At 38.2% G+C, this 18691-nt stretch overlaps 1 protein-coding gene across 1 annotated transcript in view; it reads left to right on the plus strand.

Annotated features, from left to right (window-relative positions):
• The window catches only part of MEGF10 (multiple EGF like domains 10), a 147702-nt gene that overhangs the window by 69382 nt on the left and 59629 nt on the right, over nt 1-18691 (plus strand). Inside the window, exons 6-7 of the mRNA XM_073344862.1 lie at nt 16113-16359; nt 17641-17761. Of these exons, the coding sequence (XP_073200963.1) occupies nt 16113-16359; nt 17641-17761 (368 nt within the window). The remainder of the gene's footprint in view (nt 1-16112; nt 16360-17640; nt 17762-18691) is intronic.

The raw sequence follows: 18691 nt of genomic DNA on the forward strand, positions 1-18691 counted from the left end.
TATCTTTTTGGCAAACATATTATGATGCATTGGGTAATGTATTGCCTGCGGTATAGTTCAGTGAAGAGAGATGAATGAGATGATGATAATATAAATCTGAAAAGAAATACCACATTGATTAAAAGGGTGCACATTTACAAAACATTTTCATTCCAGTGCAAGAGCTGACATTCATGTGAAGTAGATTATTCTAATAAAGATTTATTGACTGGACACAATAGACAGATCAATGTCTTTTGAGTGGACAGAAGACATATTGAGCCTATCCCTTGGAGCTAGGAGCTAGTGAATCAGCACATCCATTTCACTGTCAGGATCACTTTGAAAAATTGTTCATGAAGCTGCAAGAGTATGAACTGATCAGTTTGCTTTGGTCAGAGTGAGGGCAGAATTTACGAGAGGAGAAGGGTTGATCACGATAGGAAGGGGTGAATTAAACAAGAAAATATTTTAATAGATTTGACAAAAAGAGCCTCTGATTTTCTTTTAATTAGCTTGATTTTTGTCAACAGTTGTAGTGAAGACTTGAATTACAGTAGTGTAAGTTTTAGTGGTTACAATATTAGAGGAAAATAAAAATAAGAGCCATACATATGCAGTTTTTTTTCTTGTAAGAGTAGTTCTGCCACTAGCAGAGGTTTTACTTATGGGCGTGGGAACAAACTATATATCATCAGGTAGTGTGAGTTCTGATTCCTTGTGGGTTAGCGTGCGCTGCAAACACTAATTTTATTTCTGACAAGTAAAACAAATTCCTCATTTGCGAATTCCTCAATAGCAGAAGATAGAAACCACCAAGTGAAGATGTGTTGTGTTCATTTCTATACGTCTAGACAAACAATTCTCTTAACTGGTAGTCAGTTTTATGTAAGACAGTATATTATATAAAACTGACAATCAGTTAAGAGAATTGTCTGTCTAGATGTATAGAAATGAACACAACACATCTGCACTTGGTGGTTTCTACCTTTTGCTATTTTACCTTTTTTCATGATTGGGGGACACAGAGTGATATCCAGATGAAATAATACATAGCGTTATAGATCACACAAGTCTCACTGTGGGATATGTATGTGACTGAGGTATGCATATGCTGTAATAGTGATTCCTGATACGCAATTAGGAAATTCCTTTTCTTCACATTTTCTCAGACTGAATAGTTCTTAGTCCACAAATTGTTCCACTGAAATCAATAGGACAATTCATAAGGAAGCTTTTCCTCAATAAGAATAAGGATGACAGAATCCAGAGGATGATTCATTCATAGAGCTGAATTTGGGGTCATTTTAAAATTTATTTTAAGTGTGAGTGACAACTTTTAAATTATATGTCAGCTAGTCAAGGAAAGATTTGGTCCTAGGCTTTGGTCTGCATTGAGAATACTCAGTGAATCCCTCCACATCATTCCCATAACCTCATATGCAATATATGCCTTGGAGTGCCAGGGTCCAGGACTCTAGAGCAGTCTGATTGGCGGATTTGCCCTACAGCTGCAGACCAGGGTCCCCTGCAGCCTAACAGGAATCCAGGCAGGGTTCTGTGGGAACCCTGCTTGGTTTCGCTGGAAGTTTTTCAAATCCAGATATTTCCAGTGAAATGTTTTGGGCTTGACAAATCAGCATTTTCCAAAACTTTGTTTCATTGGAAAATTTCTGACCAGCTCTACTTATGGGATTCACCAAAACTTGTAATTTACTTGTAATGTCTAAAATTCCCCTAATTTAAATCCAACTTTGTCTGATTAATGTCTAACTTTTCCCTCTAGAAACAATGAGAATCTTCAGCTTAAGATGTAGGGTTTCTTTCCCCAACTAGTTAGATGGAGTGCTGGGGGTCAAAAATGGAAACTATCAACACCTTAACAGTGGACAGAGTCATTACTCTGGCTTCAGTAATAGGTAACTTAGCTGCAGAGCCAAAGTTTCTGATGCTACATGGCTTTGGTACGTATCCAGGTCAGTCCTGGGGCCGGTTTTGTTCAATATCTTCATGAATGATCTGGAGGATGGCATGGATTGCACCCTCAGCAAGTTTGCAGATGACACTAAACTGGGAGGAGTGATAGATACGCTGGAGGGTTGGGATAGGATACAGAGGTACCTAGACAAATTAGGGGATTTGGCCAAAAGAAATCTGATGAGGATCAACAAGGACAAGTGCTGAGTCCTGCACTTGGGACGGAAGAATCACATGCATCTCTACAGACTAGGGACCGAATGGCTAGGCAGCAGTTTTGCATAAAAGGACTGAGGGGTTACAGTGGACAAGAAGCTGGATATGAGTCAACAGTGTGCCCTTGTTGCCAAGAAGGCTAATGGCATTTGGGGCTGTATAAGTAGGTGCATTGCAGCAGATCAAGGACGTGATCGTTCCCCTCTATTCGACACTAGTGAGGCCTCATCTGGAGTACTGTGTCCAGTTTTGGGCCCCACACTGCAAGAAGGATGTGGAAAAATTGGAAAGTGTCCAGCGGAGGGCAACAAAAATGATTAGGGGACTGGAACACATGATTTATGAGGAGACGCTGAGGGAACTGGGATTGTTTAGTCTGCAGAAGAGAAGAATGAGGGGGGATTTGATAGCTGCTTTCAACTACCTGAAAGGGGGTTCCAAAAAGGATGGCTCTAGACTGTTCTCAGTGGTAACAGATGACAGAACAAGGAGTAATGGTCTCAAGTTGCAGTGGGGGAGGTTTAGGTTGGATATTAGGAAAAACTTTTTCACTAGGAGGGTAGTGAAGCACTGGAATGGGTTACCTAGGGAGGTGGTGGAATCTCCTTCCTTTGAGGTTTTTAAGGTCAGACTTGACAAAGCCCTGGCTGGGATGATTTAGTTGCGCATTGGTCCTGCTTTGAGCAGGGCGTTGGACTAGATGACCTCCTGAGGTCCCTTCCAACCCTGATATTCTATGATTCTATCTGTTCCAGAGCAAGAAACAGAAAAACACATAAAAATGTGCAATGTGTAAAACCTTTGTATGTTCAGAACACATCACTTGTTTGCTCCCTTTCATTGAAGTAGTAGGCCATTGACCGCCACTTTCCTGTGTTTGTGCCTTTGATTTTGTTGCTGTTGCTATCTATTTTCATTGTCTAAACATAGCGTCAGTTAGAGCCTGACATTTGTATAGTTTGTAGCTTTTTTTTAAAAAAAATGTGTTTGATCATGGGGTCAGTTAGACCCCAACACAAGTACTATGTAGTGTGCTTCTGAATCTAGGAAAGTTTTAACTTGTTCATAGTTTTATAGTTCACTGATTCCAATAAAGTTAGTTTTAAATGCATGCCATGTGTTTTTCCCCCAATTTTGACATACTAGGAGTCTCCAAGACCCAAATATAGAAATAACTGGGTGAGTTTTGGTTCTATACAAGGTTTAAGCAGGTGCTTACATCCAGTGGGACTAAGTATATGGTTAAGCACCTTCCTGAATAATTATGCTTCCTGAATCAGGGCCATAATTTCTACTTTAATTTGCTTTAAAATATATTATATATTAACATTGTCTATTAAATATAATAAATGAACAATGAATCATTGGAAGTAATTTATTCCTGTTTTTAATTAGAGTTCATTTAGGTGTAAGTGATAGTCTCAATCAATCTTTCTTCTAAACATTTAACAGTAATTTAACAATTTCAATAACACACTTTATTTCACTTAGCAATACTAGCCTTAAATATAAGCCTCTGGTTGTTGAAGGCATTGGGTTTTACCTTGTACTTTACATTTCCCTTGAAGCATATAATTTTTTTTAATATAACTACTTTTCTTATCAGCTGTTATGGTGTAGTTAATTACTAGAAATGCTAGTGTCTGTATTAAAATCAGTTAAAACAACTAATTGACTTATGACATACCCCGGGTTAAAATATGTGGTTTTGTTTATTATGGTCACGAAAAGGCTTTCTTATGAGATCTATCCTTTTATTCATACCTCTTTTAATATACAAATGTTTCTTTGAGCCATGGTAGGACTGTATCTTTCTAGTCAACAGTTACCAAATTATCTTTAAAGCATATGTTTAGTGTGTCTGGAGGGATCTAGTGGTGTCTGGTAAGTAGGTGTTGGGAAGAGAAAAAATATGTTTAACTTTTAGGTTGCCATAAAAACAGTGTTTATCACTGTTATAATTTTACTTATAGAATGTTGTTTATATTAATACGGTCAGTGGTGAAGCTCTGCACATATTCAAGGGGCCACATTAAAACTTAACTTCTGGAAATGCTAAAGATTTTAAATAAAGATTAAAAATTGTTTTAAAAGGTCTATATCACTTAAAATAGCAAAAAAGGAATTTTAAAATATCAGAGAACGTAAGATTGGATTCATGGCCTACTTGCTAAAATTAATACAAAATTGGGTTCAATCCTGCAAACTCTTGCTCACAAGAATAAGTTGTGAGCAGATGACACTAAGCTGAGGGGAGAGGTAGATACCCTGGAAGGTAGGGACAGGGTCCAGAGTGACCTAGGCAAATTGGAGGATTGGTCCAAAAGAAATCTGATAAGGTTCAACAAGGACAAGTGCTGAGTCCTGCACTTAGGACGGAAGAATCCCATGTACCGCTACAGGCTGGGGACCGACTGGCTAAGCAGCAGTTCTGCAGAAAAGGACCTAGGGATTACAGTAGACAAGAAGCTGGATCTGAGTCAGCAGTGTGTCCTCATTGCCAAGAAGGCTAACGGCATTTTGGGCTGTATAAGTAGGGGCATTGCCAGGAGATTGAGGGACGTGATCATTCCCCTCTGTTCAACATTGGTGAGGCCTCATCTGGAGTATTGCATCCAGTTTTGGGCCCCCCACTACAGAAAGGATGTGGACAAATTGGAGAGAGTCCAGCAGAGGGCAATGAAAATGATCAGGGGGCTGGGGCACATGACTTACGAGGAGAGGCTGAGGGAACTGGGCTTGTTTAGTCTGCAGAAGAGAAGAGTGAGGGGGGATTTGATAGCCTTCAACTCCCTGAAGGGGGTTCCAAAGAGGGTGGAACTCGGCTGTTCTCAGTGATGACAGATGACAGAACAAGGAGCAATGGTCTCAAGTTGCAGTGGGGGAGGTCTAGGTTGGATATTAGGGAACACTGTTTCACTAGGAGGGAAGTGAAGCACTGGAATGGGTACCTAGGGCGATGGTGGAACCTCCATCTTTAGAGGTTTTTAAGGCCCGGCTTGACAAAGTGCTGGCTGGGATGATTTAGTTGATGTTGGTCCTGCTTTGAGCAGGGGGTTGGACTAGATGACCTCCTGAGGTCTCTTTCAACCCTAATCTTCCATGATTCTATGAAATAGTCCCATTGACACCAAAATAAATGTATTGTCTTTAATCTAATTGACTTGAGTTGAACTACTCACATGGGTAAGGGTTCTTCGTGTGAGTAAGGGTTGTAGAATTGGGTGCTAAATATGAGTGAACCTCTTTGTATTCAATTTGGAGCAAAAACAGTTAGTTGTTCCAAAAGGAAAATATCATTTCCATACCAGGGGGAATTGCTAGAACTGGTTAAATAATTCACTGCAAATACTGGCCACAATTTAAGACAGTACTGAATTATGTGCTTAAGTCCCATTGGAGTCTTAGTCATGCATAAGTGCTTTCCCGAATCAGGTCTATATTCATTGCAAATTTTGGCAATTTTTATCCAATAACTTTTGTTTGTTTAGGAATTTGATCAGTTCAATAGATGGTGAACAATTTGTGGTGAATTTTGGTGAACCATTATTTGCAAAAGCAATTTTTTCATTATTTGATTAGTTCTATTACAAGTGGACTGATACTGTCTTATTTACTCCTACAAAGCTTCCAATGGCTTCACTGGGAAGGACTACAGGATTAGTTACTGTATTAAAAATTAAGAACTTCAAAATACAGTGCAGAAAAAAATTAAGTCCCGGTCCTGCAATGAGGTGCATACAAGATCTGATTACATACTATACTCAAATTCATATGATTTTTTTAACCTTCTCTACAATAATGATTACTGTTAGTAGGGTTCATCTCAGTAGGACAGTAAAATTATCATAAAAGTCTGTCTGTGTTTTTCCTTAACAGCTATCCGCCATTGCGTTCTGAGGTCCAAAATATTTTAAAGAGTCTTGTGAAATGTATGGCATGTGAAAGGCATACGGTTCCAGTCATCTACAGAGTCTAAAAAACACATTTTCATTGTTCTTCCACTTCACAGACCAAAAAGCTTTTACAAAGTTAAAAAAAAGTCTTGAATAAAAATCCTATCTTTTATACAGAAGAATAAGGAAGAATGAAAAATATGCCTCAGGGTAGAAAGCCTTCAATGTAACAAATGAAATCAGATAGAAACAAAAGATTCTAAAGGAAATCCAGATTTAATAGGAAGTGTTGTGTTCTACAAAATGCACTAAGTACTTCTGTGTCTGGGATGTAGGAAAAATAAGTCTTTTACTAAAAGGCATTAATACTTCATAATTATTAAGAATGTATTTGTCAAAAGAATGTAGTTCTTGCCGACTGAGGTAACCATACAGATCACAATAGCAAAAATGATACGGAGAATAAACTCTTGGTTTTATTAATTGAAGCCTTTTAAAAGATTCTCTGAGTGGAATATTCAGCATAACTGGCCTTGATTTATAGCCCTTTAAATTGATTTCTGAGATTTCTGCTTCCAAATTTTACCATCTTGAAACCCTAGTAACATGCAGGTTTGATGCCACTTGTAGGGATGGACTTACACTTTTTATCAAATTTTGAACCCACTTGAATGTTGTTGATTTGAAATTTAGGGTGAACTTGAATGTTGTTTGGTTCAAGTTTAACTTAGGAGAGTAATTTTCACTCTCCTATCCTCAGAGGGTAGCCTAAAGGAAAGGAGTGACATTATTTTCAATATCCAACGAACCAAACCCTGGTATCAGAGTTGAGTAGTCACAAGATTGCACTCTGAGTTATGTAATAAGAATGGATTGGATAAGGTTGGTCATAGTGTCATTCTTGTCCTAGGTTTTGCCATGTAAATGCATGGATATTATTCCATTTACTGTTCTTGACACAATCTAGGTCATATAATAACATTTCAGAATCTGTGTCCAAAATACTGCATCAATGAGAATAGTTTGTACTCTATTGTACCTTTTTGGTACTTTGCATTTTACCTGACTGAGCATTCCCCATAGGCTAAAGACACTGTAATCAGAGAAATGTAGGATATAAAGCCATTCAAAATGCATTTTACAAGGTTTAAGTTGCATGATATATTACCATAGTATATGTTACTTAAAGGATATTAATATTCCTCTACTACCTCCGTATGGACAAAGGAGAGGAAAAACCCAAAAGAATACCGATCCAGTTGTATGGCAAAGCTTGTGATTTACCTAAAGCTTAGACATAAAGCATAACTCACAGCCTGTCCAAGGCTTCATACTGTAATCTTAGAGTACCCTTTGGACAGTACATTGAATATATTTTAATATATGCAACATATAAGAGGATTTACATCTTGATTTTTAATTCACTTGCAAATGGTATGGTTCCTCACAAGGGTTCTGCTCCTTTGTGTTTGAGCTGGGCCTGAGTAACAAAGTTCAGACATGGATCTAGATTTAAACTCTAAACTTCAGGGTGTTTGGATTTGGGATTCTCATGCATACCTGCTACTAGTCAGCACCACTTGGATTTCAAACACATTAGTTCCAGAAATATAAAAAAGGACTTTTCTCACTGTCTGTGTTAAGGGAAGAGACCTTGGCCCAAATTCTAAGCTATGGCTAAGCTGTACTCAGCACAGCTCAGGAGACTGGAAGCACAGGTTGTTTTAAGTCTTCGTTCTTCGACTGAAGGTTAATAATGCTGGAGAATCTGAACAGCATTTAATTATAAAGCCAAGTAAGCCACATGCTTATAGTTTCGCTGAAAATTGTTGGCTCGCAGTTGCATCAACATCTCGAGACAAGAATTAGCAGAAGTCAGTTTGGTTTCCGCCCAGGAGTAGGCATGAGGGAGGCAGTCTTTGCCGAGGATCTTAAGTGAGCGTGTGAGAAGCACAAAGGGAAATGTATATGTTCTTTGTAAGTTATGAGAAGGTATTTGGTAAAATCAAACACAAGAAGGTGATACAAATTCTTGAAGAATCTAATATTGACTCTCAAGATACATAATTAATAGGAAGCCTGTATTGGGGACAGTCTGCAGCAGTCTGAATGAACTATGAACTATTGATTATTAGGAGTCCGGTGGCACCTTAAAGACTAACAGATTTATTTGAGCATAAGCTTTCGTCGGTGAAAACCCCACTTCTTCAGATGCATGGAGTGAAAATTACAGATGCAGACATAAAAATACTGGCACATACAAAAGCCAGTGAGAGAACAGTTCAATCTTCCTGGACATTCTATAACAGATTTGAAAGTAGCTATACTTGAACAAAAAAACTTCAGAAACAGACTTCAAAGAGAAACAGCAGAACTAAAATTCATTTGCAAATTTAACACCATTAATTTGGGCTTGAAGAGGGACTGCGAGTGGCTGGCTCATTACAAAAGCAGCTTTGCCTCTCCTGGAATTGACACCTCATCTATTATTGGGAGTGGACTACATCCACTCTGATCGAATTGGCCCTGTTAACACTGTTTCTCCACTTGTGAGGTAACTTCCTTCTCTTCATGTGCTGGTATATTTATGTCTGCATCTGTAATTTTCACTCCATGCCTCTGAAGAAGTGGGGTTTTTACCCATGAAAGCTAATGCTCAAATAAATCTCTTTGTCTTTAAGGTGCCACCGGACTCCTCCTTGTTTTTGTGGATACAGACTAACACAGCTACCGCCTGATATCTGATTATTGTAACATCAAGAAAGGTGTAAGTCAAGATTGCATTCTATCTCCACAACTATTTGTAGAAAGTACAATGAGGCAAAGTTTAGAAAACACCATCAGGGCATGCAGGTCGATATAAGACATGCTGATGGTCTATTTTGTATCACTTCACCTAGGGAAGAAATTCAGAACTTGCTTATTGCTGTGAACAATATCAGCAAGAAATATGGAATGACAATGTTAGAAAGACAGACTATTATAATGAGTAAACAATGTGATGCACAAGGTAGGCAATGCCTGTAACTTGATGGTCAAGTGCTAGAACAAGTGAATAATGAGTTCCCCTATTTACAGGGTCCAGTAACATCAGACAGAAGATGTGATGAAGAAACCAAGAAAAGTGTAGAGCTTGCAAAAATGTATTTAACAATTTCCAAAGACTTCTGTGTTTTCAAAGTAAAAACTGCACATCTGCACTAGATTGCTGAAGTAGTGCTACATATGATCAGCTCTCCTGTATGGATGTGAGAGCTGGACACTTAAAGGAATCCAGAGCATTCAAGTTTTGGTGTTATAGAAAAATGTTAAAACATAGCAGGGTAAACAAAACTATGAATGAAGATGTGACAAGAAGGATGAATGTAGAAAGAGCACAATTACTTGAGACCCTAGGTAAAAGAATAACATATTTTTGTGGCCACATAATTCTCCAATTGCAGAGCAACCTTCTTCTAGCACTCACGCTATCAGGCAAGATTGCAGGAAAAACAGGAAGAGGAAGAAAGAGAGACGGTTACACAGGTAATATCATTAGATTGATTGGTAGCCAAAGGAGAGTGGAAATTTTACAACTCTGTCATGATCATAAAGATGGGAGGTCGCAATCGATAATTTTCATATCAGAGATGTCTCTTGAAGAAGAATTACCATAGCACCTAGGAGCCCGGGTAATGGACCAGGGCTCCATTGTGGTAGGTGCTTCTGAACAAAAGACAGACATTGCCCCTAAGAGCTCACAATCTAAGTATAAGACAAGAGACAACAGATGGACATAGACAGACAGATGGGGGAGTACAAGGAAACAGTGAGACAATATTGGTCTGCACATTAGGCAGTAGTCACAGCACACCAGCAGCCTAGTTGTTGTCAAGTTTTTGTAGGCATCACAGCAAAGGAGAGTTTTAAGGAGGGTTTAGAAGAAGGAAAGTGAAGTAGCTTTCTGTATATTTATGAGGAGCTCCTCCTAAGTGTGAGGAACAGCACGGGAAAAAGCACAAAGGTACTTGTTTGAAAAGTTAACAAGTTGCCAATGGAGGCTAGCACCCTGGGCCACTTGGAGGCAAGAGCTGACACCTTGATAGTGAATGAACCTTGAAAGCGAAGATACATAGTTTATGTGTGATGCAACAGAGACATGCAGTGGAGGGAGGCAAAGAGAGAAGTGACATGGTCAGAGTGACAGCCTAGAGAAATTATATTTGCCGCAGCATTCTGAAGGGATATGTATTATCATGGACCTCACCGATTGCATTTGTCAAGATCAGAGAAAAAAGATGTCGCAGTAACTGAGACAAGAGACGATGAGAGCCTGGACAAAAGTTTTAGCTGTGTGGAATAATAGGAAATAACGTATCTTAGAGATGTTAGGCAGAAGGAATCAGCAAGATTGAGATGTAACCCGAATGTGAGGAGAGAGGTTCAAGTGTGAGTCAAAGATGTTGCCCAGGCTACAGGCTGGTTAAGTCAGTTATTGCACAGCTAGAGCAGTGCAAAGCAACCTTAATGTACCATTGACCTTGCCCTTTTGAACTCAGCTAAAGAAATTATGTTTGGTGGTTTAGAGGGACAGGGAATGAGATTTTGCACTTTTACAGTTGCTATTTATTTAAATTTTTGGCTGCCAAAATTACATTCCCAAATGAGTGAGCAGCTCACTCTGACCCAAAATTTGTGGTTGGAAAAAACACATTTTCATGCATGTGTTTTATGGTTAGACTTGTGCAATCACTTCAGGCATCACAGGAAAGGAGATTAAAATTATATTAGTCTAGTATTCTGATAAAGGTCTCTTCTGTTTTTGGCAGCAGTAAAAAGGGCACTTGTTTCCAGATACATACTATAATGTTTTGCCATACAATACCAGGAACAGTTATGGGCAAGAAGCAAATAGTATGTTATTATCTCAGTACCACCTATCTGATAGGAACAAAGAAAGATGCTAAGAAAAATAAATCTTAATTTTAATTTTAGTGTGATTCTTTACTTTAACATCCATGTCAGCATTAGCAAAAAAAAACAAAAAAAACAAAAAAACACAAGAAAGTCAGACCTTTAAATAACTTGCCATAAACATGTTGCATCCTGAATATCACATTATAAAAGTAACTTTATAGCGTACGTGCAAGGTAGTTGTCTTTGTTGAGTTTCTAAGGGGAATTTTCTTCTGAAATGTTCTTTGATTTGATTTGATAGCCATATTTTGCTCTCATCATATGCCATTCTTTAGAGAAGCACAGAATTACATGTGATCAAGGTGGATTTGTCAGGAATAAACTTGGACTCATTCATGTTTCTCTTTTTTTTAACTTCTCAAAAGCAATCAACAGAGAGAGACAGAGATCACATAATGTTAAAATTGGACTGACACATTGTTTTTGTTTATAAGGAATATAAGAATTATAAAACCAAACAGGTGTACTTCTAATGATACAAATTCCTATCTCACACTGTAAAATATCAGGACACCTTGCCTCCTAATTTGCAAGCCACTACCAGTTTAGATAAGCCATGTGCATAAAAATGAGATCCGTCGAGCATAATAACAATGTGCATTAAAGTTATTATAATATGAAATACACAACTTTAAATCTTCAAGTATCATACAGAAGTCCCAAGAATAGAACCAATTTGCATCACACATTTTTTTCCTTTGCTTTTTCCTTGAAGAAGGTTCTTTGCAGCTGAAGCTCTGGGACCATTTCTGTTCATAAAGTTGTCATCTGACACTGTGCTTCAGAGAGCATTTATAATTTGTTTTTATGTTGGTAACTTTATATTGTCTTAGGGTTCCATATCATACTGATGCATTTTAAATGAGGGTTTATATAATATAATGCCCTTATTCCCAAAGGCATGCTTTCGCTTTTACGGAGAGCCTTCTGAGAGGAATATTTTCTGTCCTATATTTATAACATTGTGTGATGTACAGAGGATATACTGTAGGGGACTAAAAAGATATTATTCTCAGATGAAGAAACCGTATAAGTGGCACCAAATATTTTTCTGTGCTAAAAAGTCTACTATGCAGTTTCTGGCAAACATTTCTCTGAGTTTCTTCCCACGATGTGAGATGTAGGATATAAGACCCCTATGACTCCCACAAAAGAGCTGACTTTGAACAGTAACTCTGAAAAACTGTGTTTTATTTAAAATCGAGAAAACTGAGGTTGCATATAGTGTGTGCAGGAATGGTGTTTGGTATTTTGAAGAGGCTGCGCCCATGAAACTGAGATCAGATCAACCAAATATATGCAATATGGATATAGTGGGGCAAATCTTCTGTTGGTGCAGATTGTGATTACTCCATTGAAGTCAATGGAACTATGACAGTGAAGATCTGTTCCAGTATATTTTGAAAAATATTGTTTCATTACTTATAAATCCAGGGATTAACTCCTGGCCCCACTGAAATCAGTGGGAGTTTTGCCATTGATTTCAGTGAAGCTAGGATTTCACCAGCTAAGGAATAAACATTCTCTAGCTACTAGGAATAATGATGAAAATACTTTGCAAATAGAACATCACTATTGTCAAAATCAGCAACTGATTGGTGAGGTCCATGATAATACATTAATATAATCACATTAAAGAAACGAGTTTGTACCATTAACATTACACACCTCACAACTTAGTTCTTGAGGCTAATGAACGTGATGACCCATTGAGACAGCAGCTATTGGTGCATAGATTCTGAGTTGCTTTGATATAGGACTCAAATCAATTCCTTGAATTGTTAGTGCTGAGTCTTATTATTTTCTGCTGAAACAGTTCTGAATATGGGACTTTTATTTCTTTTTACTGTGTGGTTCTCTTCCCCCTCCCTTATGCCCTACACTGTGACAGATGACTTACTACCCTAATTTGGTTTGGTAGAAGTCTCTAGCTGGCACTTTCTTCTACCCCTGTGTGACCTTGGAGTAGTAAGGACAGTCGTTATAGTGGCTATTCTGATTAAACTCTAGCTGACAGTCTGTAACCTGAGGATGCTCATTAATTCAAAGAGTTCTCTTTTTACCAAATTAACAGCTGTGTGACTTCCAGCCTGTCTTAGTTTTTGAGTATGAAGCAGAAGTAGAAATAGGCTGATGTAATATTTGGTAAGTTTAGCCTCCAAAGATAGTTAAAAATAAACAAATCTCTTTACAGGAAGCATTTCTACCCCTTCCCTTTGCCAATATTTGTTTTGTGTATTGTAATCTAAGTATCTGTTTCTGATAAATCATTTTAATTTCCTGTGAGGGACCTTATTGATTAGAGTGATATATAGAAGTAAAGTATGCAATGTATCTATCTTGTCCAAGAATATTATTTAATCCCATGAATCGTTCAACTTTCTCTGAAGTGGTGCCCATAACTCACAGTTAGAGAGTAGACTAGTGACAGACCTAGTGTAACAGACTACCTTACAACAGTAATTGTTCTGGTAAAATACTCTGGCATTATGCTATAGTGAAATAACTAGGTAGTCAATATTTTGTTTCCCACTCTCTCACCCTTCTCTACAGAGGGTGACCATGAGACAGGAAAACTAAACAGTGAGCACCTAGTGGTTTTGATTTTAATAGGCCCCGTGCAAACAGAATGAGAAAATCACACCAGTAAACCAATAAAATTTCATACAATGTGCAGCACATGTCTCTTACAATAAAATAGTCGAGAAAAGTTCAAGTTCAGAGACGCACTATGTTCATCGCTAACTCCAGTAGATCTCTAAGGGACAGTAACAACCTAAGAGAACAGTCTGATGATGTAGCTGTTAAAATGTATTATAATGGGAGCAGAAGGCCTGCAATGCTTCACAAATGATACAGTTTGTGGTACTCCTGCCATTGTGCATATTGTCTGGTACTGTTACTGTGGCAGGTATACAGTAGCAAAGGCTGTCTGTATGTCTTTGAGACTCATTAAACTCTCTCTCCAAACCTCTGTATGAAAGTTGGCGGATTGCATCAAATATCCCACTTCCAGCCATTGGTAAAATAATACAAGCTGCAAACTGTAAGCCAAAAATAAATTTCCTTTTGCCTGATGGTGCTTTTTATATATTAAGAGAGGTTGGGCCAAGTTCACCCTGATGTAACTCCACCAGGGGGATGCACATGGCTCATTTTATTTTATTTGAAAGAGCTGCTGTGTGATGGTCATTTTAAATCCTTCAGTTCTTCACAAAGGGTTTTTCAGACATTCCAAAACGTTCAAGTTTATTTTTAATTTCGCTATTAGGAATGGCTGAAATTGTCCTTTTCATTTGGAAGCAGGAGCGGGACTGTAATATGAAATCCGTGATGGGGTGTGAAAGAAAATGAATTTGGTGGCCTCCATACAGTCCTGAGAGAACATCTGTCTGTCTCACAAATCCACTGCACACATACATACCTCTCAGAACAGTTGGTTTCCTGAGGCGAAGTTGAGGACTGATTCAGCCTGAGGATTACTTTTCCTCCATCTAGGCATTTTCAAAATATTGTATTGCCAGGACTGGGCTTATCTGTGAGCTATAATGAGGGAATCATACATCTTGTGTGAAATACATTGTGGTGCATTGTACAGGTAGTCGAGCACATAAGAATGAACATTTAAATAGATAAATGAGGAAGAGGGGGACAAGAATGAAGAAATGAAAGAGGTGCAGTTATTACACATTTGTTTTACTTCATTTTATATATATAAATTTTTAGCCACAGTATGTGTACATAAAAAACAGTTACATTAAGGAATGCATGTTCCAGTGACCTTTTAGGAAAATACTGTTTGAGAGGAAACTGTCACTTCAAAGCATGCCATAGCTCTTAGGAATTAACCAGGACACAAGCCATACAGAAAAAAAACATTCCTTAGAGGACCCTAATCCTTTTTATTTGTGTAATCTGAGTGATCAGTTCCTATAGCAGAGCAATTCTTACCCCAAGGAGATGTCTTGAGTTCTTTTGTCTCGCTCTAAGAAAGTAGGTCTGTTCTCTGCTTGGCTGCTCTGCCCCAGGAGAAGACTGAGTGAACAATGGTGGTCAGTCATTAAGGAGAGAGTATGGGCATCCAGTGATTGCAATTGAGATTTCACCACTGCACTATTGTTATCAGCAGAACATAAAAATTAAAAGCAGATCCTTTGACCTTTATGATTAGCACATTTCTGGTGAACTGTAGATGACCTTTTATCTTCTGTTTTGTTATTGAAAACTTCTATTTCTCATTTTAAACAAATGATTCCTTACTGTTAAAAATTTCTTTTGAAGGTGAGAAAACAAAAGATTCTGAAAAGGGTTTACTATAATTACTACTGATGGAGTAGAATGTAGAAAACAAAAAATACATAGTAGAATGATTATAAAAACAAATTGGGTTAACTCAAAATATTAAACTGTAGCCTTACTGTCTGTGGTATATGTCACCATACTGTTTAACCAAATAACAATTAGTGTCTGTTGTTTGATGGAATGTTTATTACCTTGCGTACAGCACTGTCAATCAACAGTATTGTAAAACATGAAAGGAAATAGCTGTAAGTAGGTAAACTAGTTGGAAGTTTCACATTTAAAAAATTGGCATGCACTGTGATCCTCTTACAATGAATTCATCTTTACATAGAATAACTTCATTGTGGGATTCTGATGTATGTTTATGGCTCCAGAGTCAGATTATGGGCTAAATTTTGCTCTCGTTTATACTTCCACTGAAGTAAGTAGCCAGATGGAGAATATGACCCTTTGGCCCTGTAACTAATGATTCACTATCATCATAATTTCAGTTTCACATTGTAATGCATTGAAGGAGTTTGGAACTTACCTTTATTTCACTGTAGATGAAGTTTCAGATTATTTTAAGTGCAGGTTAAGGCATATAATTGTAAACAGGAAATTAAGTCCTATCTGGCTATCAAAACACTTAAAGACCCAGAAGAGCCGAGGGTGTCTCGACAAGGATACCACTACCATTTTTGTGTCAGAAAAAAAGCCATCTTGATATCTCTGAATCATCATGTCTTCTGCATTGCACGATGCATGCTTATAGAAGTGCTATGACATTTTTTTCCCACTTCCTCAGCATGTGATAGTGACCACTGGGGACCCCATTGCAGTAGTCGCTGCCAGTGCAAAAATGGAGCCTTATGTAACCCCATCACTGGAGCCTGCCACTGTGCTTCTGGTTTCAAGGGCTGGCGCTGTGAGGAACGCTGTGACCAGGGGACATATGGAAATGATTGCCACCAAAAATGTCAGTGTCAAAATGGAGCCACCTGTGATCATGTGACTGGAGAATGCAGATGCCCTCCCGGATATACTGGTGCTTTGTAAGTAGAGGGCATATTATTTATTGTGGGGAAGGTGGGTTTGGCATGGCACTAACCCCAGGGTAAACTATTTAGTATTTAGTAACCTGTGTGAACATTATGCTGAAAGTGCCTCTTTTAAAACTTACCAATACTTATATCTCATTATAAGTCCCTCTGTATACTTATAAATGAATGTTATTAAAATGCTACAGCAAAAGCTCTTGATAAGGTACAGTTATTGCACTGTTAGCACCAGCAACTTTGTACAAAAGCATTCCTGAGGTTATGAATCTGCACTGATGAGTAGTATGGTTTACATTTAGGTTTTAGTTTAAGTTTGAGAATTGACTTCAGCTTTTAGATTTGTGTTTAAATTAACCACTTCATCTGCAGCCTACTTCTTGCAGTGGAACATCAGGACAGAGCTGATGCATCCAGAATTTGAGTGTTAATGCCCTGGCTGCTTTAGGTAGCAGTCAACAGTTTAAGATTTGGGGGTTGAATTTTAAGGATTAAGCCCAAATTTTCAAACCATTCTGTAGATATGCTCACATTTTGGGGGGCATATGAATGGGTATTTAAACACACGCAATAGATAGTTGGATGGACAGCACTCTGTTTGCATGCACAAACTCCTGGTAGAAAACTAGCTGGCACAGTCTATAAGGGAACAGGACTAGCCCAAGAGGAAGCAAGGCCATGCAAGACAACAGTGTCCTGATCCAGAGCTTTTCCTAAAGAGTCTCTGCTAGTGAAGTTCATGTCAAGTCTTGGCTGCTAAATAGAGCTGCTCTCTATGCCCAGCTTAGAAGGTGAACTCTGCTGCCAAAGCAGCTGCCTCTTGGAAGGCAAAAGGGACAATCCCTGTACCTGCAGGAATGAGTTTGGCTCATAAAACATGGTCCAAATTTTGTCCAAGTTTTATAAAATTCAGCCAACAGAGTTTGGCCCTGTAGTGGAAAATTAAGCACAGAAAAATGCAGTCGATTGGGTTAATCCTTCTAGCAGAGAGTTTTAATCTTTGTCCATACTTATGAATCCAAGACCAAACTTGGTTTTTCTAGAAAGAAGTATCTTTAAGGAAAGATACATACACTTACAATTTTTTAATTGCTAATTTTATTTCCATATGTCCATGCCATTGATCCTGTAAAGGTTATTTCCCTTTATTTCTGAGTGCTTGCCTTTTCATATTTATAAACTGAAGAATTATATGTTTAAAAAAAAGTAAAAGAGAGGGGGAGAGACTGAACTTTGCATATAAATAACAATTATATTCATTATGCACCAATTGTTTAGCTGTGAGGATCTTTGTCCCCCCGGCAAGCATGGTCCACAGTGTGAAGAAAGATGTCCATGCCAGAATGGAGGAGTGTGTCACCATGTGACTGGGGAATGTGCCTGCCCACCTGGATGGATGGTAAAACTGCTTTCTAAAATAAATATAAACTGGGTAAATGTCCATGTTTGTGGATATCAGGCAACTTCAGGAGAAAGTTTAATTGGAAAAACAAAGACAGTCTGACTGAAGCCAGGAACAAAAGGAAATGTATTTTAGCACATGGTATCACCACAAGGGATCAAAATCAAATATAAATTCTGGACTGTCTTGTTAACCTTTTCAAAGAGTGGGAAGAGGAAAATGTGCTTTCTGCAGCATGCAAATAGCATCTTTTGGAACTTGATCAGAAGTCGTGTCTTTGTGGATATAATTTGATATAACTGTTACATTTTGAACCATTAAATACTCCTATGGTGGCCTTCATGTGTGTTTCCAAATATATGATGCTACCCTCTTAAAAGAAAAGTAGGTAATGGGCAGGTTCTGGTGGCACCTTCATAGCCCAGTGACATCAGAACATCCGCTTCATAACTGATCAATGGACTTTCTATCCCTTTGCACCTCACACCAGCAAGGACCCATTCCTACCAGGTGGGCAAACATGAGGGGCTCTACTGGTTTCCCAGCCCCACATGAGGAAGAGAATTCTGTAGAAGGATGGGGGCCATTGTTTCAACAGTTTATATCCAACAACCAACAAATTTAATCATGCTAGATACCACGGTGGTTAGAGATTGTCTATATATAGTAAAGGGGCAAACAAACAAAACAAATAAATAATACGTACAATAATAGGCAGTGAGCCCTGTGTGACCATTTCTGGCAGGCAGTGGAAAGGGAGTTAAAATGATGTGACAAGGAATTTTTAAATAATTAAAAGGGAAACATTTAAAGTTTAGATTCCAAGCCATCCAACTGTACACATTTGCCTTGTGATCTTATTGCTGATACCCTCAATCTTCTTTCCCTACTGATGTCTATTGCTCTTGCTGTGTTTTGTTTTTAGTT

This window comes from Lepidochelys kempii, chromosome 5, assembly GCF_965140285.1.
Source record: "Lepidochelys kempii isolate rLepKem1 chromosome 5, rLepKem1.hap1, whole genome shotgun sequence".
Taxonomy (NCBI): Eukaryota; Metazoa; Chordata; order Testudines; family Cheloniidae; genus Lepidochelys; species Lepidochelys kempii.